General features: G+C 42.8%; 1 protein-coding gene across 1 annotated transcript in view; it reads right to left on the reverse strand.

Annotated features, from left to right (window-relative positions):
• Positions 1-22,769, reverse strand: part of SBNO2 (strawberry notch homolog 2) — a 94,696-nt gene that overhangs the window by 61,298 nt on the left and 10,629 nt on the right. The window contains exons 2-4 of the mRNA XM_073685957.1: positions 7,981-8,155; positions 6,673-6,761; positions 830-920 (exon numbers count right to left, since the gene is read on the reverse strand). Of these exons, the coding sequence (XP_073542058.1) occupies positions 830-920; positions 6,673-6,761; positions 7,981-8,106 (306 nt within the window). The 5' untranslated portion in view covers positions 8,107-8,155. The remainder of the gene's footprint in view (positions 1-829; positions 921-6,672; positions 6,762-7,980; positions 8,156-22,769) is intronic.

Genomic DNA, 22,769 nt, shown 5'->3' on the forward strand with positions numbered 1-22,769 from the left:
CAAGCATTTGTTCCACACAGTTTCACTGTTGTCAGCAGCACTTCACTGTTCACATTGGGCTACAGCCTGCTGTAAAAGAATGATTTTAATGTCCGCATTAAAGATGTGATCAAACAACAAACAAGACCTGATCACAGATGTAATCACTGAATAGAAACGTACACCTCCAACACATTAAGCAGTCTTAGCAAAGCAATGGTTACAAGCAACTTGAAAACTTAGCACACTTCCTCCTGCACTTGAGTGTGTCAAACACACCTTCCTGGGGCTTCCCACAAAAAGAAATCTGGAAATTTGGGAAGATTTTAGCTTTGACTAAGTGCTCAAAATGCAGCATAAAGATAATGGGAGCATATTTACAGGTTAGAGAAGAGAATGCCTCTCCCATTTTACTGCTCAGTCTGATCACATATACATTACTGGAAATATCACTGCACAACATTACGCAATATTCAGTACAGGTCACCACAAAACTGCAGCCAGACAGAGGGGAGGGTCAGAAGAGAGGAGGGAGCACAGCAGGGACACAATGCAAGAGAAGAGCATTCAGAAGAAAGAAGGTGAAGCAAGTGCAGAGGAAATGAAGCAGAAAAACACTGGATAAATAGACCTAGTAAAAGGAGAATACTTGGTTGGTTAAAGGAACAAAGAGGTACAAGTTTTAGGGAAACAGACAGAAACAGGTGCCAAAGCAGAACAAAAACAGGTCATCATAGGACCCAGCAAAAGAAAATGTATGAGGGTGAAAAAGTAATAAGGAAGCGAAAGCTGTCAGCAACAAGGAAGCAACAGATCCATGCAAATGGTCTAAAGGCAATCATTGTCTTACCTGAATGTACGATTGGCTCTCAGGAAGGTAATTACAGAATGGGGAGGAATAGTTCCTACTGTAATAGTCTGTCTGACCATTATAATGTGATCTGAGAAGAGAACAAAAACAAAATGGAACAAGGAAAAAACAGAACACCCTTAAAGTAAATCTCAAGATGCAGCTCAGAGTAAAAAATACTGAAGATGCTGGAAAGATAAGTGAAAAATCTAGTATTCTTGGCAGGTAATGGGTACAAGACAGCAGTCTTAAGCTAAGTTCACATTTATAAATTCCTCACGGTCAAGCATTAAATCGGGGCTTCTATCAGAACCCAAAAAAAACTGGATTCCGATGGGAACTCTGACAAAGCCTTAACAAAGCTATTCACTTAAAAGAAGCCAAGGGGGTCGCTGTATGGCCTCCATCCTAGCCGTATTCATCTTGAATCATGCAGAAAATGTGATCTGGCAACAGAAATACTGACGTGGTACTTGACGAATAGAACTGTATAAGTATGAACCCAGCCTTCCAGGTTGTAAGAACCATCTCCCAGACCCGGCATTGTTCACCAGCAGCACAAAGGAACTACCACTGCACACAGTATTTTCCAAGTCTGTCTACACAAAACAAGCCATGGATAGATAGGGCAAAATGATCACATCTGAAGTTCAGTAGTGGACTCCAAGAGGTCCTCTGTGTATGACATGGCAATGTATAGTCTAATGTAATCTCCAAATATCAGGAAAGAAAACTGAAATTAAAGTGCTGATAAACATACACAGTAATGGAACAGGTTATGGTTCACCCTGTCAAAGAAAGAAAAAAAAAAAAACATTTTTATGTATTGCTTTACCCCAGCCAAATTTTACCACTGTCCCATACTTTACTTCATGATAGTGGTAACATTTCTGCAATATGACTTGCATTTATTTGTTACAAAAAAAAAAAAATGGAAATTTTGCCAAAAATTTTAAAATTTGCAATTTTCAAACTTTTAATTTTTATGTTTTTAAATCAGATACTTATGTCACACAAAATAGTTCATAAATAACACTTCTCACATGTCTACTTTACATCAGCACAATTTTGGAAAAAAAAAATTTCTTAGGAAGTTATAAGGGTTAAAAGTTTACCAGTGATTTCTCATTTTTCAAAGTTTAGGCACCACATCACATTTGAAGTAACTTTAATGGGCCTATATGACAGAAAATACCCCAAAGTGACACCATTCTAAAAACAGCACCCCTCAAGGTGCTCAAAACCACATTCAAGAAGTTTATTAACCCTTCAAGAATTAATTGAATGTAGAAGGAAAAAAAATGAACATTTAACTTTGTTTCACAAAAATTTTACTTTAGACTCTAATTTTTTTATTTTCACAAAGGTAACAGGAGAAATGCACTGTACAATTTCTCCCGAGCATGCCGATACCCAGTATGTGGAGTAAAACTATTGTTTGGGCGCACGGCAGGGCAGGACACGGAAGGGAAGGAGCGCCATTTGACTTTTTGAATGCAAAATTGGCGGGAACAATTAGCGGACACCATGTCGCTTTTGGAGAGCCCCTGATGTGCCTAAACAGTGGAAATCCCCCACTAGTGACACCATTTTGGAAACTAGACTCCTCAGGGAACTTATCTACATATGTGGTGAGCACCTTGAACCCCAGGTGCTTCACAGAAGTTTATAACATTGAGCCGTGAAAATAAAAACATTTTTCCCACAAAAAAATGTTTTTACCCTTGTGAAAATGCAAAATTTGGGGCTAAAAAGAGAAAATGGAAACCAACATTTGCTGTGCAATTTCTCTTGAGAACACAGATATCCCATATGTCGGGGTAAACTACTGTTTTGGCGCCCGGCAGGGCTCAGAAAAGAAGGAGTGACGTTTTGGAACGCAGATTTTGATGGAATTGTCTGGGGGTGTCATGTCGCGTTTGGAGATGTGCCTAAAACGTGGAAAACCCACACAAATGACCCTGCTTTGGAAACTAGACCCCTCAAGTAAATTTACCTCGATTTGTGGTATGCACCTTGAACCCACAGGTGCTTCACAGAATTTTACAACGTTGATCTGTGAAAATCCAAAAAATATATTTTTCCCACAAACATGTTGCTTTAGCCCTACATTTTTTCATAAGGATAGCAGGAAAAAATGGACCCCAAAATGTGTTGTGCAATTTCTACGGAGTACACCGATACCCCAGATGTGGTCGAAAACTACGTTTGAGGCCCAGTGCAAAGCTCAGAAGGCAATAAACACCATATTTGATTTCGGTTTTTGACAAAATGGTTTGAGTGTGGCATGTCACATTGGCAGAGCTCCTGAGGTGCCAGAACAGCAGACACCCCCCATAAGTAACCCAAGTTTACAAACTACACCTCTCAGTGAATTCATCTAGGTGTACAGTGATCATATTGACACCACAGGTAGGTCACAGAATTTTATACCATCGGGCAGTGAAGCAAAAAATAATTACATTTTTACCACCAAAATTTTGTTTTAATTCAAGATTTTACATTTTCACATTGGGAAATGGGTAAAAATGGCACCAAAATGCATCCTACAATTACTGCTGAATTACTGTTGAATGTAGAAATACCCCCATATGTGGCTGGGCTGTACTGTACTGCTTAGCCATACAGCGAGATTAGAGAGGGACGGAGTGCTATTTGCCTCCTGAAGTGCAGATTTTCCTACAATAGTTTGCAGACTCCATATACATAGCTCCTAAGTGCTAGAAGGGCAAAAAAAAACCTTTAAGTGACCTCATTTTGGAAATGATACCCATCTGGGAATTTATCTACAGGTGTAGTGACAATTTTGACTCCATGGGTGTTTACCAGAAACAAGCAGCAGTGGATGCTGCGGAGTGAAAATTGCAAACTGCTGTGGTAGTGACCAGTACGCTGTAGTGACCAGTACGCACTTCTGGAGACACGCACCCGTAAATTAGGTGGATTCTCATCGCTACAGAAATGCCAAACATGTGGACGCTAAATATGTTTTAAGCACACTGGAATTCAGAAAGGAGGGAGGCATTTGGATTTGGGAGCGCAGAATTCGCTAGATTTCTTTTGGAGGGGGCGAGGAGCCATTTTGTTTTTTCAGAGCCTTTGTAATACTGGTAATGTGGAAGCAACCTATAATTCGATTGACAGATGACAGACCTGAGTGGGGGCTTTTTTTGTGGATTGAGTTGAAGATTTTATTAGGAACATTTTACATAACGTTTGGGATCACATTTATCCGGTGCTCTACGCTGAGCACTTACATTGGGGTTTCCATCTAAATCTCCGAGTGACGCAATTCAGATGAAACCCCTGAGAGATCCACTCACTATAACGAGGCAGCAGATTTACTCTAGACTCCATCTACCCTCTGTTCAGTGGTGTCCTCCTTTTCAGAGATGTACAAAACTATGGCTGACAGCAGTTTAATGCACGCCTAAAAAGACGGACAATCCCGGATCACAGGTCCGACAGCGTCCATAGTGTCCCAATCTGCCTCATTAAAGGGAATCTTCCGCTGGGAGTTCCATCTGAATCGCGTATTTCAGAGATTTACACGAACACCCCAATGTAAGCGCTCAGGGTAGAACGCAGGATAAATGTGAGCCGAACCTTACGGAGACCTTTGGGAGGCAGATTGAACAAATCAACAGCAGGTCAAGAATTGGTTTTATTAATTTTTTACTCAGCTCCTTGTGCGGTATAAGTGATTAGATGACTTTATTCTTCGGGTCTGTGCAATTAAAGCGATACCAGACTTATATCGGTTTTTTTGTGTTTGGCGGCTGCAACACAAGTTTTTGCATCCCCACATTTTGAGAGCTATCATTTTTTGATATTTTTGCTGACAGAATCATGTGAGGGCTTGTTTTTTGTGGGACGAGTTGATGTTTTTATTGGTACCATTTTTGGGCATATGACATTTTTTGATAGTTTCTATTCCAATTTTTTGGGAGGCAGAATGAACAAAAACCCAACAGTTCATGAATTGTTTTTGTGTTTTTTTTTTTTTTTTTTTTTTATGCCTTTCTGCGTGTGGTAAAATTGATAATGCAGCTTTATTCTTCAGGTCAATATGATTACAGCAATCTATTATACATTAATAGTTTTTTTTGTGCTTTTGCGTAATACAAAACTATTATACAAAACAAATAATTATTTAAATTTGTCTTTTTGATTGCAATTTAATCTACTTTTTATGCGGCGTTATGATGAAAATAATGTTTTGCCTTGTTTTTTATTTTTTTGTTTTTTACGGTGTTCACTAAAGGTGTTAACTGGCGAGACAGTTATATAGGACGTGGTGATACCAAATGTGTGTACTTTTTTTGTTTATTTTTTTTTCATAAAAATATTCGTGTATACAATATATTTTGGATTTAAAAAAATAAATAAATAAATTTACAATTTTTTTCTTAGTCCCTCTATAAGACTTTCACTTTCTGCAGTCTGATCGCAGTTCTAATGCACTCCAATGCACCAGCATTGCAATGCATTAGAACTATCAGCACTGCAGAGACAAGTTAATTAGATCATGCACTGCGCATGATCTAACTAACTTGCTAGTGCCTGATGACCTGGATGTTGTCATGAGGACATTGTGTCACCATGGCAATGATCAGGCCGATTGGGCGCCAATCAAGGTGCAGAGGGGGCTCCCTCCCTCTGCATGCCTGCTAAATGCTGCGATCGCAGCAGTTAGGGGGTAAAAGTGCCGTGAGCAGTGCAGGCACCGCTCCTGGCACTGAGTGGCGGGTATGAGCTGTCAATCAGCTGACATGCAGCGGCGATTTCGTGCGCATAGCTTCTGTGCCCACAAAATCGCCTGGAAGTATCCATAAGCCCAAGGTCGGTAAGTACCAGGCGACTTGGACACATGGCTACCTCAAAGGTCGTGAAGGGGTTAAAGTAGCACTCACAGAAAAAGATATATTCTTCTGATAGTACTGTAGATACTAGTAGTAATAGTGGACACCCTTAAACGATTGCTTTATTAGTGAACTATTTGCTCGATCATGATGTCCTACATGATGCGACTTTCAGGCTCTTGTGTGTGGATTGGACGTCAGTTTTTCTATGTATTCCTAGGAGATCCTCAATGTGACTCGTCCATAGAGAGACTGTATAGGATACAAAGAGTCTTGAGAGTAGTCACTTGTGACAAGGAAAGGCGCTCATAATTCACTAATAAAGCAAGCAGTAAGGAAACTGCAGTGCTAATAATGTAAATTTCTAACATTTCAGCACGTTTCCTGTTCGGATGAAATTGTGAAGGCTATATTGTTATTACTATATTATGTGGGTCTTTTAGATTTTAGGCAGGGTTTAGAAGGCTTAGTCTGCAGCTCCACTCTATGATCTTCACAACTGATAGTTGTTTTAGTCATCCCTGTATCTGCAACAACTGATATAGAAGAAACATTCATACATCTTTCAAGTGGGAGCATCTTGAAAAACAGCACCCGAGAACGCAATATTTGGGATTTGTGTGAGTAGCCCAACCTTGTGCCTAACTACACTCAAGTCTCATTTTTGAGCATTATGCTATAAAGGAGAATAAAGCCAATCTTCAGCAGGATAAAATATATATATTCAAAGTAACAGGGAAATAAAACAGAAATCTAAAACATCACACAGACAAGGAAACAATAGAAAGATGCAAAGGAAAGCCACTCAACGCGACATGATTTAGATGCAATAAAATGGTCAGAACACAAAGTGACACTTGTTTTCAGAAAACTAAAAAAAAAGGTTAGGTTGCTTTAAGTAGAAAAGCGCAAATTAAATATTAAATCATCTGCAACAAAATTTGGAAAGCACCAAGGGGAAGAGGGATAGGTGGAACTTACGGATCTGAGCTGGTGATAGGAGCATGGGGCAAGCAATGAGCAGGTGAATATGAGAAATGTGTCCATTGGGTACCAGGCAGCACCGGGGTCTGAAATCACAGCAAAGGTGCATCAGAAGTCATTCCTACCTATCCTATTAGCACCAACTTCCTATAAGCAGACAATATGAGTCACATTTAATTGCATTTCTTAAAAACTGAAAAGGGTTTCATAAAACATGCGATGGTCCAAAATCAGTGACCCTTTTGCTGCTGTTGCCTTACCCAGCTCAGTGCATGTATGCAAAACAGTATCAGACATTCCATACCACAAAGGGTTAGGGGAATGGTGACAGTTTCTGCAATTATTGCATACATTTGCATGCCATCTGCAATAATCCATGCACAAGCTACACAAAAAAAACTCATTCACTTGTATAGAGTGAATTTTATTACAATAATTTTCTGCAACAAATCTGTCTTGTCTGAGCATATTGGTATAGACTGGGGCCGATCACTACAGCAGCAAGTATGGGTCTAATTCCAACAAAGGATACTGTTATCTGATGCCCAGACACAGGGTCATGAGCATCAGACATGCCAAAAATATCTAACTGGATTACCCCTTCATTTCAGGTTCTTTATAACTAAATAGGAATGAATACCCCATTTCTACCGCTCAAACATTTGCACATTAAATAAAAAATAATAAAAGGACACTTTGGCAATCCCATCTCAAGTCTTTATCTAAAACAATTCAGCATTGCATTAAAAAGAAAAAGACAATACTCTTAATTGGAACACATGTGGATACCACAGAGAAATGGTAGCATAGATGCAGACCCTGCGGTTGCTACGGCATCCTGAAGTGGTGGGAAGGGTCAACTTATATATAAACAATTATCATTTTGGGTTTAGACAACACAAAAAAAAAACAAATTACTTTCTGGTATCAAGAAATTTTTTTGTTGAACATTAAGAAGGAACCAGTCCTTAAAAAAAAAAAAAAACTATTTACCTTCAGCCATAATGCTAATCTGCAGGTAAGCACCATTTCAAACAAATCAGGTGTCTAAAGTGAAGTTTAGCTGCAGAAAGAGAATTACCTTAGAGTCTCTTTGCAGCAGCTCCCTTCCAGTCAATGGGCAATGCCATGGGCACTTCCCATGCTCCGCAGCAGGTCACTCAGGGATCAGTGGGCGTGATTACCGCATGCTCACTGTGTAGAGCGCGCTGACTACACACTGCCACGGCATCGCCCAGATGACTGGAAGCGAGCACTTTGGCTGTACATTCTATCATCATGGAGGCACCCAGTGCGAGACCTCACCTCAACATTAGCCAGGGTGGACTGGTATTGCATCATAGCGGTTGAGCACATTCCGTTGGCTCCGTGTTGTGACTCAGGTTGTGGGTATCTCCCCCCCCCGTCCATCACAGACACCGTGCAGGGCATTAGGATCCTTGAAGTAGCATGGCGTCAGTCAATATGGATTAATGAATGCCTTGGAGAAAGAAAGAAGATGGGTAGAGTTATCACTTAAAGTGTACAAAGACAACAAAGTGTACAAATAGTAATAAAATATTATGTGATGCGCAGAATACTATCTACGTCGTCCATCCTTCAGTATTACTCCCACCCGTTATCAAACAGCACTTGATTCTTCATATATGTATCATCTTTGATGATTCGCAGAGAACACTTTATTGTGTCATGGATTTAATAGCCTATAATTTTAAAGGGTTAAATAGATGTAATTGAAAATTCACTGTCTGGTTTGTCGAAGAGTGGGTTCCATGCAGCATATAAGCCAACACTATAATATGCCAGATGAGTGATTAAGACTGCACACTTAATTGATCTAGCGCCTACACTTGAAAGCCAATGGGGACTCGGCCGTAATTTAGGACTGGCCAAGGTTGGAGTAACTAAGAACCTTACTTCAAGACACAACTGCACTCAGCTATCCATTATACCAGCTCTCAACTGCACATGCTTTAATGTATTGAACTCTGAGCATATTATCACAGTTATTTTGTCTTAAACCCTTTGGCAGACTGGTGTGACGCCATGCATTAGCTAGGAGACACTAAAAGACAAGCCCGAGAACGTAGTCACCAAGCAATATGGCATATTATAACAGAGAGGGAATACGCAACCAACCCTAGCTTTAAGGCACATATGTCAAACTCTGGCCCGCAGGGTGAGTATATTTGGCCCGCAACACCGGGGGGGTCACCAGAGTATTATCTGGCCCACAACAATGTGCAGGTCACCCGCTCGGCATCGCACTTTCAACTACATCTACAGTTGAAAGTATCATTCCCCCTCTGCGTCTGACGTCTCAGTGCAGCAGGAGCTATAACGTCTTTACCACGTGCCCGCTGAACCGAGATATGTAGAGGACCTCAAGACACTATGAAGAGACTGGAGCAGCGAAAGAACGGGCAGAGATGAGTAGTTCATTTTTTTAATTTTTTTATTTTTTTTAATGTGGGGCCGTTATAGTGTGTGAAGCACTCTGTGGGGGCCGTTATAGTGTGTGAAGCACTCTGTGGGGGCCGTTATAGTGTATGGAGCCACTTTGTGGGGGGTCTATGATACTGTATGGAGGACTATGTGGGGCCTATTATACTAAATGGACAGGGCTGTGGAGTCGGAATCATGGAGTCGGAGTCCATATTGGTGGAGTCGGAATCGGTTTAAAATGGACAGACTCCAACTCCTAAAATATATAATAAATTGGGTACAGTAGTTCAGTGCAGTTTGTGGGGAATATTTTTTTCATAAGAATTTGGGAAAGTTATGAAATGTCCTATAAATGTCTGTCCTATTCCTGATCTAAGGGTCTAGACGTTTAGCTGAGATGAATCTGTGCTACAGGAAATTTATCACTTAAACATGAGCCATGTATGAGGGAGTCGGAGGTTTGGCTTACCGACTCCACAGCCCTCGTATGGAGCACTATGTGGGGTCCATTACACTGTATGGAGAAGTATGTGGGGCCATTATACTCTATGGAACATTTTTTGTGGCCATTATAGTATGTATGGAGAGCTTTGTGTAGCCCATTATACTGTGTGGAGGACTGTCTGGGGATTATAGTTGTAGAATCATACTGTGATCGGGTCACCATTCTTTTTCGGGGGATTGAGGGAGGGGGTACAATAGGGTCCCCATACTTTGAGTGTGGAGGAATTCACTGTGAAAGTATCATACTGTGTTTGGAGGCACTTTTGTTTGCATCATACTTTATCTGTATTATTCAAGTTTTTTTTATCCTTTGATATTAGGCCATTTGGCCATCTTCTTTTTACTGCTCTTACATAACATATTATATTATTCCAATATAATTCCAAAAGTTAATCATTTTATTTGATAAAAAATGTCTATAATTGAGGAAGTATTTCCTTATTAAATATCAAGGTTGGCCTGCGCCTTTGTCCAAGCTTTTAATTTTGGCCCTGTGTGTATTTGAGTTTGACATCTCTGCCTTAGGGCTTTAGCTGAACATATCAATGGTGGACTAGAGAAGCTGTGTGCTCAGTTATGATACTCACAAAATACAGTTAGGACCAGGAATATTTGGGCAGTGACAAGTTTTGTCATTTTAGCTGTTTACCAAACCATATTAAAGATAAAGTTATATAATCAATATGGGCTCAGGCTATGTGCACACGAAGCAATTTTAATGCGTTTTTGCGGCGTATTTTCTCTGCGAAAACGCATTAAAATAGCTTGTAATAGGTCTGTCATTTACTGCAATGCAAATCCGCAAGTGCTGTGCACATCATGCGGAAATTTCCACTGCGAATTCGCATTGCGGTAAAACCCGCAGCAAGACCAATTCTAATGCGATTTTGCTGCGAAATCACCGCCATTGACTTGCATTGGATCGCATAAGATCCGCATGACTACATGTAGTTATGTGTATCTTATGTGATTAATGCGCGGATGGTACCCAGGTCTGGAGGAGACTCTCCTCCAGAACCGGGTACCATAGTAGCTGTAAGTAAAAATAAAGAATTAAAATAAAAAATAACCTTACACTCAACTTCTGATAGCCCCCACTCTGCTCCCAGCGTCGACTGCCAACGTCAGCTATCGCGTGACCGGTCACATGACCGCTGACGTCATGGAAGGTCCTTTTACATTACCGGTACCCGCCACGGAGCCAGCGGCGACGCTGGGAGCAGAGCGGGGGCCATCAGAAGGTGAGTAGAAGGTTATTTTTTTACGTTCCAATTCTTTCATTTTTTTAACATTATGTTGGCCACACAATATAAATCCATGCCGGTTGCATGAAATGCAGAAATGCTAGGAGTGGCCAAATCATCAGTTTGATACATTCTGCAATAATAATAGAGCATTGGTGAACTTGGGAACTCAAAAAGTCTTGGACATACACAGCAGACAACAGTGGTAGATGATCGCAGAATCCTTTCCATGGTGAATAAAAAACCCTTTACAACATCCACCCAAGTGAAGAACACTCTCCAGGAAGTAGGTGTTTCAGTATCTAAGTCTACCATAAAGAGAAGACTTCATCAGAGCAAATACACAGTATACATACAGTGTACTGCGAAAGCAACCCAGGAGTATTTAATTTTTTTTTTTTAAAGGTAACCTGTCACCAGCAAAAACACTATTAACCTGCAGATATGGGGTTAATTTGCAGGTTAATAAATAGCATTACTAACCTGCCTGGCGCCTGCACGTAGCCAAATGCTGCGGGGAGAAAATTGACTTTATTCTCCTCAGCAGCGTTCTGTTTTTAGTCACGGGGGCAGCACCGGCGCTGGTTCAGTCATCGCTCTGAGAATACAGAGCAGCGGCTGTAACTGCACCCCCTGCCCTGACTGACAGCCAGCCTCAATGCAGAACCAGTGTCAGTCAAGGGCGGCGGCGCGGTTACAGCCCCCTATGTATACTCAGATCGGCGACTGAACCAGCACTGTGAATAAACCGGAACACTGCCAGGGAGAATAAAGTTAATTTTCTCACTGCAACTACGTTCAGCTACATTCAGGCACTGGGCAGGTTAGTAACACCATTAACATGCAGATTAACCCAATATCTGCAGGTTAATAGCGTTTTTCCTGGGGACAAGTCTCCTTTAAGGCAAAACAGTGGAATGTTCTGCAATGGCCGCGTCAATCAGCAGATCTCAACCCCATCGAGCAGGCATTTCACAGGCTTAAAAGGGGTATTCCCATTTTCAAGATCCTAGCCCAATATGTAGTAGGTGTAATAAAAATAAATATTAGCATATAATACATATCTATCTATATATATTACATACACACAATCACAAAAACACACATATGGGAATTGGAAATACTGTACATCCTCATATGTACATTTCCATTATCCAGCTATCAGGGCTAAACATCAATGGCGTCATGTAGAGAGAAGCCTAATCAATGTAACATTATTGAATTTCTCCACTAAAGACATTTTATGCTTCATTGTCCTGAGTTATTGTCACTCAAAATGAGAATCATCTGCAATACATTATATAACACTGCAATAATGTTTAATATAGCGATGCAAGTAATCCCTGCACCGCAATATGCAGTCTCTCTATGGTAACATAGTAGAGATTTTTCATCGGCATACAGAAGATAAAAAAGGCCTCTGATCATGCGACTAGTGCAAAGTATTATTAAAGTGAACACAGGGTTAGAAAAAAGGTAAAACCCCATTATACTTTGTTTGTTTTTGTAATAAAACACAAATTAAAGAACTGTAAAATAGAAAAAAAAACATCCTTTAATTTGTAATAACTATAAAAATCTAGCAAGATTATTTAATCTATGTGAAAAAAAACACTAAAAAGATTTTTTTAAAATTTACAATAACCGAATTGATTCATCCTGCCTCCAAAGGAATTGGAATCAAAAGTAATCAAGAAGCAACCCAAAATTGTTATAAAATAAAAATTTGCAAGTCACCCAAGAAAAAAAAAAACAAAACAAAAAAACTTTCGCTTCACATGACTACATGGATGTAAAAATTAAAAATAAAATGGTCTTGGAATGTAGCAACACACAAAAAAATGATTTGTTGCCTTTTGTTCCCACAAATTATGAATAAGAGCTATGCAAAAAATGATATGTACCCCAAAATGGTCTCATTAAAAAGTACATTGATGAAAAATAAGATAAGATAGGAAGAAAAACAATCTGCATCTAATAAACAATGATAAGGTGGGAGAATGGGGTGCGATATAGCAGACATCCCTTTAATGGTTCAGTGTGTTGGAAGGACCATGTACCTTCCCCTTTAACTGACTGGTCACATGATCGTGACATCACACAGGTCCTTGTGCACACAGTTAAGGTCCTATCTGTGGATGTGTGTGTGTACTGCAGTATATATAAACCCTGTGTGTTCCTGTGTGGGTGTGTTCCGGTGTGTAGGAGTTCCTGGGTGTTGGGAGCTCCTGTGTGGGCACCGTGGGAGAGGCAAGAGGCTGTTCCCTGTGTGTGTGGGGGAACACCGCTCGTGTGAGGCCTGGAGTGGCCTGGTGGACTCCGGTGGAGGTGAAGCCTGGATCCCTGTGTGAGAGTGTGGGGGATGCCAGTAAGCCTCGGAGTGCCACACAAGAGGCCTGGTGGACTCCGGTGGAGGTGAAGCCTGGATTCCTCTGTGAGAGTGTGAGGGATGCCAGTAAGCCTCGGAGTGCCACACAAGCGTCCTGGAGGGTGAAGCCTGGGTATGATATATGTAATACGCCAGTAAGCCTTAAAGGGAGTGACGGACCTGGAGAACGTGTCCTCAGACCAGCGGATCCTGGAGTCTGAACGGCAGAGGGTATACAAGGTTGTGAAGAACTTACAGCGAGATCTAAAGGGAAGCAAAGAGGAAGTTGTCCAGTGGAAGGAGATGTTCCACGCAATTAAGGAGGACCGCCGCAAAATCAAGGAGGAGGTTTTGCAGTTGAAACTTGAGAAGGAGACGCGGCAGGGTGGAGTTTCTGGACGTGATCAGGAACTAGAACGACTGCGCGAACAGTTCAACCAGGAGCTGTGTAAATCTAAAAAGGAGTATGATGAACTCATGAGGGAGCTGCAGCAGTTCCAGGACCAAGTAAAGCCTCTAATGCAGGAGAAGGAGCGGCTGGAGGACTCTCTGTACCAGCGAGACCGGGAGCTATCCACCCTGAAAGAGGCAATAAAAGTTGAAGTGTCTGCTCATGACCATGAGGCAGAAAAGAGGTATGGAAAGTTCAGTGAGGAACTGCAACAGAGTAAGAGAGATTATGAGGATCTCCTCAAGGTGAAGGAAAAACTAGAGGAGGATAAGGCGGATGCAGAGCAAGTGCGCCAAGTGGTTGAGACCACTCTGCAAGACACCCGTGAGGAGAATGATGATCTCCGGGGAAAGACCCTAGATCTGGAAGCTCAGGTGAAGGAGCTACAGATGTCCTGTGATACTCTCCAGAAAGAAGAGACGTACCTTAAGGAAACAGTCAGCAAGATGGAAGCTGAGCAGAAAAAGATGGAGGAGTCTGTCAAAGAAGCCACAGACCAGGGCCAGGAGTTGACCGCTGGTGATGGGAGGTATGAAGCAGATACTTCCTCGAGTGATGTGGGCTCGGAGGATTCGGTGGATGTCGGAGCCGAGATCAAGCAGCTCAAGGAGTTGCTACAAACCCAGTGGACGCAGGAGAAGCGTGAGAGACTGGCTGTTGAGAGCCGAGTGGGCGCATTGGAGACGGAGAGGTCTGAGAGAGCTCTGCTGCTGGAAGAGCAGTTGAAGCAGGAAGAGTTTCAGAGATGGACTGCTGAGAGGCGAGTAACTGAGCTGGAAGGAGAAGTTTTGGAGCTCAAAGGTGGCCTAGCAAAGTGTCACGTGGTGAACGAGGTCTCCTTGGAGAAGGGAAAAGGCAAACAAGTTGCACTTACTCCCTTAGACCATGAGAAGGTGGATCTGAGGAGAGCTAAGAGTGTGGTGTTGGAAGATAAAGGTGAAGTGGAGGTGGTCAAGACGAAAAGTTGTGAAGTTGTAACTGTGAGTCAGCTCAGGGGAAGCATCCAGGGTGAAGAAGCTGGAAGTCAGTTGTCCCTGAAACCTGAGCTAGTTGATCGTCTGGAAACCACTGATGAGACCGAGACGTCTCGGTATAAGTGCCTCGTAGATGTACCCGAGGACTTGAGGGAAGAATGCAGCCGTGAGTTCGTGCATGAGGAGTTTAAGAAGGCCGTGGGAGCCTGTAAGGTGTACTTGACCTCAGAGGCTAGACAGCTGGTGGTCCTGTCCACAACTGAAGTCACACTGAAGAGGGTGGCTATCCTAAGTGACATACACTGGCGATGTATTCGCACGAAGGGGTTTCTCCGGTTGAAGACGGAGCAAGCCGCTAGACAACTGGAGCTGATGAGAAAGGCTCACAGTCTGTGAGAAGAGGTCATCCGGGTGCCTCGTGTTCTGGTGAGAGAGCTCATTGGGAGAAATGGCCGAGCCACGCAGATGATGGTGAAGAAGTCTGGTGTGGTAAAAGTAAGGTGATCGTCGGGACTGGATGCCGGATGAAGATGGCATGGTGTCGTTCTACGCTGTAGGAACGGAAGAAAGTCTTGCAGATATGAGCATGCTGGTGGAGTACCGAGTGACCTACCTGCGAGAGGTGGAAAAGTTGAATCTCGTTAGACTGCGAGTGGATAGACAGCATCATCTGAGCAGCAGAAGATGGCAGCCGTCTAGAAAGTGTGAGACCAGACAGAGAAAGGGCTCCCTAAATATCAGAACAGCTGAGGTTAGGGACCTTTCAAGATGTCCTGGGAGTGGGTTTGGAGGTAGTGAGACCTCCAGTGACTCAGGGTTGAGTGGCCCATACAATCGACCCAATAGAGGACGGAACTATGTGGAGTCACACTATTGTATTGACCGCTGGGAGCGGGGGAGACCTGGTAGGGTTTCGACTGACCGCTGGGAGCGGGGGAGACCTGACAAGGTTATGACTGGCCGCTGGGAGCGGGGGAAGTCTGACAAGTTTACGACCCGGAAATGTGACTTGACGGAGTCGATGACATTGACAGATGGTAGGTCCCTAAGGAGTGGGCTAATGTCAATGACTAATGTTCCAGGGGCTGGACAACGCAAGGGTCAAGTGCATGGTCTCAGTGTGAACTGTGGGATATAGACTGTTTGTGTATATTCTGTATTCAACCCCACAAGTTTGAACAGAGGGGGGGGGGGGGGATATGTGATGTAGCAGACATCCCTTTAATGGTTCAGTGTGTTGGAAGGACCATGTACCTTCCCCTTTAACTGACTGGTCACATGATCGTGACATCACACAGGTCCTTGTGCACACAGTTAAGGTCCTATCTGTGGATGTGTGTGTGTGCTGCAGTATATATAAACCCTGTGTGTTCCTGTGTGGGTGTGTTCCGGTGTGTAGGAGTTCCTGGGTGTTGGGAGCTCCTGTGTGGGCACCGTGGGAGAGGCACGAGGCTGTTCCCTGTGTGTGTGGGGGAACACCGCTCGTGTGAGGCCTGGAGTGGCCTGGTGGACTCCGGTGGAGGTGAAGCCTGGATCCCTGTGTGAGAGTGTGGGGGATGCCAGTAAGCCTCGGAGTGCCACACAAGAGGCCTGGTGGACTCCGGTGGAGGTGAAGCCTGGATCCCTGTGTGAGAATGTGGGGGATGCCAGTAAGCCTCGGAGTGCCACACAAGAGGCCTGGTGGACTCCGGTGGAGGTGAAGCCTGGATTCCTCTTTGAGAGTGTGAGGGATGCCAGTAAGCCTCGGAGTGCCACACAAGCGTCCTGGAGGGTGAAGCCTGGGTATGATATATGTAATACGCCAGTAAGCCTTAAAGGGAGTGACGGCTGGAGACCACGTGTGGGAAGCCGTAGTGCCACAGCGGTGGCGTATGAAAAAGGACTGTTACAGCTGAAGCCGGAGAAGGTAATACTCTTGTGTTATGGACATTTATATGGACATTGTGTTAGTATTACCTTGCGGAAGGCTGTAATTAGAGCCAAGTGGGCCGGTCTGCCACTTGGGCTCGTGGACTTTATGTGTGTGAACTACGGTTTATGGAGTTAATAAACTGCCGAGTTGAGAAATACCGGAAAATATGGCTGGTGTGTTTTAAATTGACGCAGCGAAGCGAGTATCCCCCAGGATAATAAGTAGCGCTGCCTTACAGGGGGTACAAAGGGGGTTGCATGTTCATCACCACTACGTTCACACTGGGGACTTTGAAACACTGTACTGAGGAAGGTTTGGGTCTCAGAGGATGGACCTTTGGCAATCTGGCATTTATCACCTACCGTGTGGATAGGGTTGTTGATGGGACAACCAGTTTAAGGTATACAATAAAGCATCTTAGCAAACAGTCTTCAAAAGAAAAGAATAGCTGCAAAATTGGACAACTATTAACACCTTTATGACGGGAATGTTCCATTTTTCCCCTTTTAGTATTTCCTATACCTCCAAGAGCCAAAAGCATTTTTTTGGCCATTAATATAGCCGTATCAGGGCTTGTTTTTTTCTGGACAAGTTGTAGATTTAGGACACCATTCACTTTACCATGTAATGTACTGAAAAATGAGAAAATAAAAATTCCAAGAGTGGTAAAATGCAATTCCGCCATGGTTTTTTTGGCACTCATTATGCGGTTATAAATGACCTGGCAATAGGATTCTTCAAGTCCGTACGAGTAAAACAATGCCAAACTTATGAGGGTTCTTTTTAGTCGTCAATTTTTTTTTTTATAAACTAAAAATAAATGACTAATTGGTTTCAGTAGGCATTTATTGGGACTCCTTACCTTTTTTTTATTTTTCCATCAATGGAGATGTGTGAGGGCTTGTTTTTTTGCACACTGAGCTTCATTTTTATCGACACCATTTAGGCATATATAGTGCAGAGACTAAGAAAAAGGAGTTCTTACATTTTGACTGTCTTTTTTAAATTTAACTTATGGTTAAAAAAAAATTATATATTGATAGATCTGACTTTTACAAACACTTTAATACCAAATACATATTTTCTTTTCATGTCTTTGTTTCTTGATTTTTTTAAATAGGAAAAGGGAGGTGATTTAAACTTTTAGGTATTTTCAAAAAACATTTTTTTTCCCCTTTTACTTTATTTTCTACCCCCCTTAGGGGATTTGAACTTGCAATCGTTTGAAATCGTGGTTCTCCAATCAGTTCCCTGTGATCACATTGTGGGAGGACCAATGGCAGCCAGTGCACTTGCGCATCAGCAATTACTGTATTTTTTGGACTACAAGACGCACCTAGGTTTCAGAGGCGGAAAATAGAAAAAAAAAATGTAAGTAAAAAAATGTGGTCACGATGCACTGTTAAGGGGGAGGGGGTCTGCTGCTGACACTGGTATAGGGGTAATGTCCCCCAATTCTGTTAATATTCCCCATCCTGGTATATATGCACCCCTTTCCTAATATCCTGGCATGCGTGGCACCCCTCATCCCCCATCCTGGCATGCGTGGCACCCCTCATCCCCCATCCTGGCATGCGTGGCACCCCTCATCCCCCATCCTGGCATGCGTGGCACCCCTCATCCCCCATCCTGGCATGCATGGCACCCCTCATTGTGGTATGCATGGCACCCCTCATCCCTCATCCCCATCATGCTGCACATAAAAAAATATAAACACTTTTACTCCCCTTTCTTCCCTCTGCTCCAGCGCTGCGTCCTGCTCTGCTGCCAGCACTGATCTCACCATGTGAGCCGTGCATGGAGTCACTGCCATGCGCCCTCACAAGGTGAGATCAGCTGTGGGAATAGTCACTGCTCCCCACGCCGGGACTGTGTGCGTGGGGAGCAGTGACTTCATTCTCCTTAATAGCCGGCACACAGTGTAGCCGCAGTGCGGCTCCTGCTGTTGCCGGGCGATCGCATGTGCCCGCTATTAAAGAGCATGAATATTCACCCCTCTCCACTCCCATGTCATGAAGAGGAGTGAATATTTCTGCCCTTTAATAGCGGGCACATGCGATCGCCCGGCAGCAGCAGGATCAGTGCTGCGGCTACACTGTGCACGCTATTAAGGAGAATGAATAGTCAGTGCTGAATATTTATTTTATTTAGCAGTAGGGACAGTGTAGGCTGCAGCTGGCAGCTGCTGCCTCCTGTTCCCTGCTCCTCCGCAGCTACCGCTCCCCCCACAGTATATGTATATATATATATATATATATATATATATATATATATATATATATATATATATATATATATATATATATATACCCCCCCCCACATTCGGACTATAAGACACACCCCCCACTTTCCTCCAAAATTTTGTCCGAAAAATACGGTATGTCATTTAGATGCTGCTGTCAGAGATTGAATGGTTAAAGAGAGTCTTTCAGCACAAAATGATTATCAAAACAAATACAGGCACCCTTGGTGTGGCCAAACATTTACATGCACCTCCTCCCCTCTTTTTTGATCGACAGCTGTAGCTATGTAGAGCCGGACAAGGATAGAAATAGGTGGGAAACAAGTAGGTGGGAAGGTGCACTTATAATAATAATAATTTTTATTTCTATAGCGCTAACATATTCCGCAGCACTTTACATTTTAGAGCGGACTTCTACAGACAATAAAGATATTACAGAGTAACACATAATTCAACAGATACCAAGAGAAGTGAGGGTCCTGACCGCAGGCTTACAAATATGAGGAAATAGGGGGACACGAAAGGTAAATGGTAAAATTTGTATGGTCGGCCATCAATGTAATGAATAGGCCACTTACATGTTTGGCCACATCAGTGATGCACTAAGCGCCTGTACTTGGTTTGAACAGTCACTCTCTGCTGATAAGAGTCCCTTAAAAATAACTCTATCCACAGAGAATGACTGTTCAAACCAAGTACAGGCGCTCGGTGCTTCACAGCGGGGTCAAACATTTATATACACTGTCACCCCAGCTTGTGTTCCACTCATCTCAACCCTTCTCTGGGTCTAGGAAGCCAGAGCTGTCAATCAAAAGAAGAGGGGGGGGGGATTGATGGAAAACAAGCAGATGGGAAGGTTTATATAAATGAAGCACTGAGCAGAGGAACTTAGTCTGAACAGTCATTCTGTGCTGACAGAGACCCTATAAGGCTCCATTCACATGTCAGTGTTTCGTACTGGAGACACTTAAACACATAGACTCATTTAAATCTATGGGACTGCACACAAGTCAGTGTGTTCACAGGGACCATGAGTCCATGTGAGCCACACATAGAAATGTCCATTTTTTAAATGCTTTGATGTCTGGGAAAAGCTGTACAGTTAGCGCTGTTCCCAGGCGCCGAGTGCTGACTACAACTGTCATCATCCTCGCCTGGTCTCCCTGCGAACAGCAAAACCAGACGATGTTGATGATGGTTGTAGTGAGCGCATCAAATAAATAACTAAATTTAAAAAATGGCGTGGGGTCCCCCCTATATTTTAAAACCAGCGCAGATAAAGCAGACAGCTGCAGGCTTCTATTATCATGCTGGGACAGTACATGGTCATTGGCCCGTCCCTGGCCAAAAAATAGAAGAGCGCAGCCACCCCAGAATTGGCACATCACATTAAATGGCGCTTTACCAGGCTCACCTCGATGCCGTGGTGCGTTGGAAATCGGGGTGATATATGGGTTTGATGACAGATGTGATTTGTCAAAAATCACACCGCCATCAAGCCCTGAGGTTAGTAATGGAGAGGTGTCAGAGGGAAGTCTGGAGAGATGAGCTGTGTGCTTGAAAATATTATCATGGCGTCTGTGCTACATGGAGACAAAAGGGATGGGAACGACTCCAATCAGAGATGATGTCACCTATAAGGCACCTGAATGTAATGTTTATTTGTGATACTGCCTGCATCTCATCAATGCTGTGGATACTGTATGGTGCGCAGTCTGATGATGGCTGGTAACTGCAACCATTGTTAAGGACATATTGGGAGTTATAAGTTTATGTGATACAAGTGTATATGGGGCTGACCTGACATTACAATTGACCACTGTACTAAGCTCGGTGCTACATTCATGTGACAACGGTGGTTCTGGCGCCGCATTCATCTGACGATAATGTGGCCCTTGGACCATAAAATGTTGTGCGTCCCTGCCATAGAATTTAACCCCCTAAAGACCGAGCAACTTTGTAGATTAATGACCAGGCCTCATTTTTTAAGTCTGACCACTGTCACTTTGAGGTAATAACTCTGGAACACTTCAAAGGATCCTGGTGATTCTGAGACTGTTTTTTCATGACATATTGTACTTCATGATAGTGGTAAAATTTATTCGATAAGACCTGCGTTTATTTGTGAAAAAATCTGAAATTTAGTAAAAATTTTGAAAATGTCACAATTTTCAAACTTTGAATTTTCATGCCCTTAAATCAGAGAGATATGTCACACAAAATAGATAATAAATAACATTTCCCACATGTCTACTTTACATCAGCACAATTTTGGAACCCAAATTTTTTTTTGTTATGGAGCTATAAGGGTTAAAAGTTGACCAGCGATTTCTCATTTTTCCAACAAAATTTACAAAACCTTGTTTTTTGTTTTTTTTTAGGCACCACATCACATTTGAAGTGACCTTGAGGGGTCTTTATGACAGAAAATACCCCAAAGTGACACCATTCTAAAAACTGCACCCCTCAAGGTGCTCAAAATCACATTCAAGAAGTTTATTAACCCTTCAGGTGTTTCACAGGAACTGAAGCAGTGTGGAAGGAAAAAATGTACATTTAACTTTTTTCACAAACATTTTACTTTAGACCCAATTTTTTTTTATTTTCACAAGGGTATCAGGAGAAAATGGACCCCAAATTTGTTGTGCAATTTCTCCAGAGTACGTCGATACCCCATATGTGGGGGAATACCACTGTTTGGGTGCAAGGCAGGGCTCGGAAGGAAAGGAGCACCGTTTGACTTTTTGAATGCAAAATTGGCTGGTATCGAGAGCGGACGCCATGATTTGGAGAGCACCTGATGTGTCTAAACAGTGGAAACCCCCCCATAAGTGACCTCATTTTGGAAACCAGACCCCTCAAGAAACGTATTTAGATGTAAGGTGAACACCTTGAACCCCCAGGTGCTTCACAGAAGTTTATAACGTAGAACCGTGAAAATAAAAAAAAAAATTTTGCCACAAAAATGATCTTTTAGCCCCTAATATTTTCTTTTCACAAGGGTAACAGGAGAAAATGGACTTCAAAATTTTTTGTGCAATTTCTCCTGAGTACGCCAATATGTGGTCGAAAACTACTTTTGAGACACAGTGCAAAGCTCAGAAGGGAAGAAGCGCCATATTAGTGTTCAAAATTTGCTGGACTGGTTTGAGAGTGCCATAATAATAATAATCTTTATTTTTATATAGCACCAACATATTCCGCAGCGCTTTACAGACATTATCATCACTGTCCCCATTGGGGCTCACAATCTAAATTCCCTATCAGTATGTCTGGAGTGTGGGAGGAAACCGGAGAACCCGGAGGAAACCCACGCAAACAAAGGGAGAACATACAAACTTCTTGCAGATGTTGTCCTTTGTGGGATTTGAACCCAGGACCCCAGCGCTGCAAGGCTGCAGTGTTAACCACTGAGCCACCGTGCTGCCCATGTCACATTTCTGGCACCTCAGGGGCTCAACCACAGCAGAATCCCCCATAAGTGACCCCATTTTATAAACTACACCTTTCAATGAATTCATCTAAGGGTGCAGTGATCATATTGACACCATAGGTGTGTCACAGAATTGTTTTTTACCATTGGGCAGTGAAGAAAGAAGAATTACATTTTTACCACAAAAATTTTGTTTTAGCCCCAGATTTTACATTTTAACACGGGGAAATTGGTAAAAAATGGCACCAAAATGTGTCCCATAATTTCTGCTGAACGTAGCAATATCCCACATGTGGCTGTACAGTACTGCTTAGCCACACAATGAGACTCAGGAGGGACGGCGTGCTATTTGCCTCCTGGAGAGCAATTTTCCTAGAATAGTTTGCGGACTCCATATACAGAGCTCCCAAGTGCTAGAAGAGCAGAATCTCCCCTCAAGTGACCCCATTTTGGAAATTATACCCCTGCAAAACATGTGGATGCCAAGTGTGGTTTAGACACACTGTGGTGCTCAGAAGGGA

Source organism: Phyllobates terribilis, unplaced genomic scaffold (genome assembly GCF_046119375.1).
Source record: "Phyllobates terribilis strain yellow unplaced genomic scaffold, ASM4611937v1 Scaffold_1__5_contigs__length_1240528914, whole genome shotgun sequence".
NCBI lineage: Eukaryota > Metazoa > Chordata > Amphibia > Anura > Dendrobatidae > Phyllobates > Phyllobates terribilis.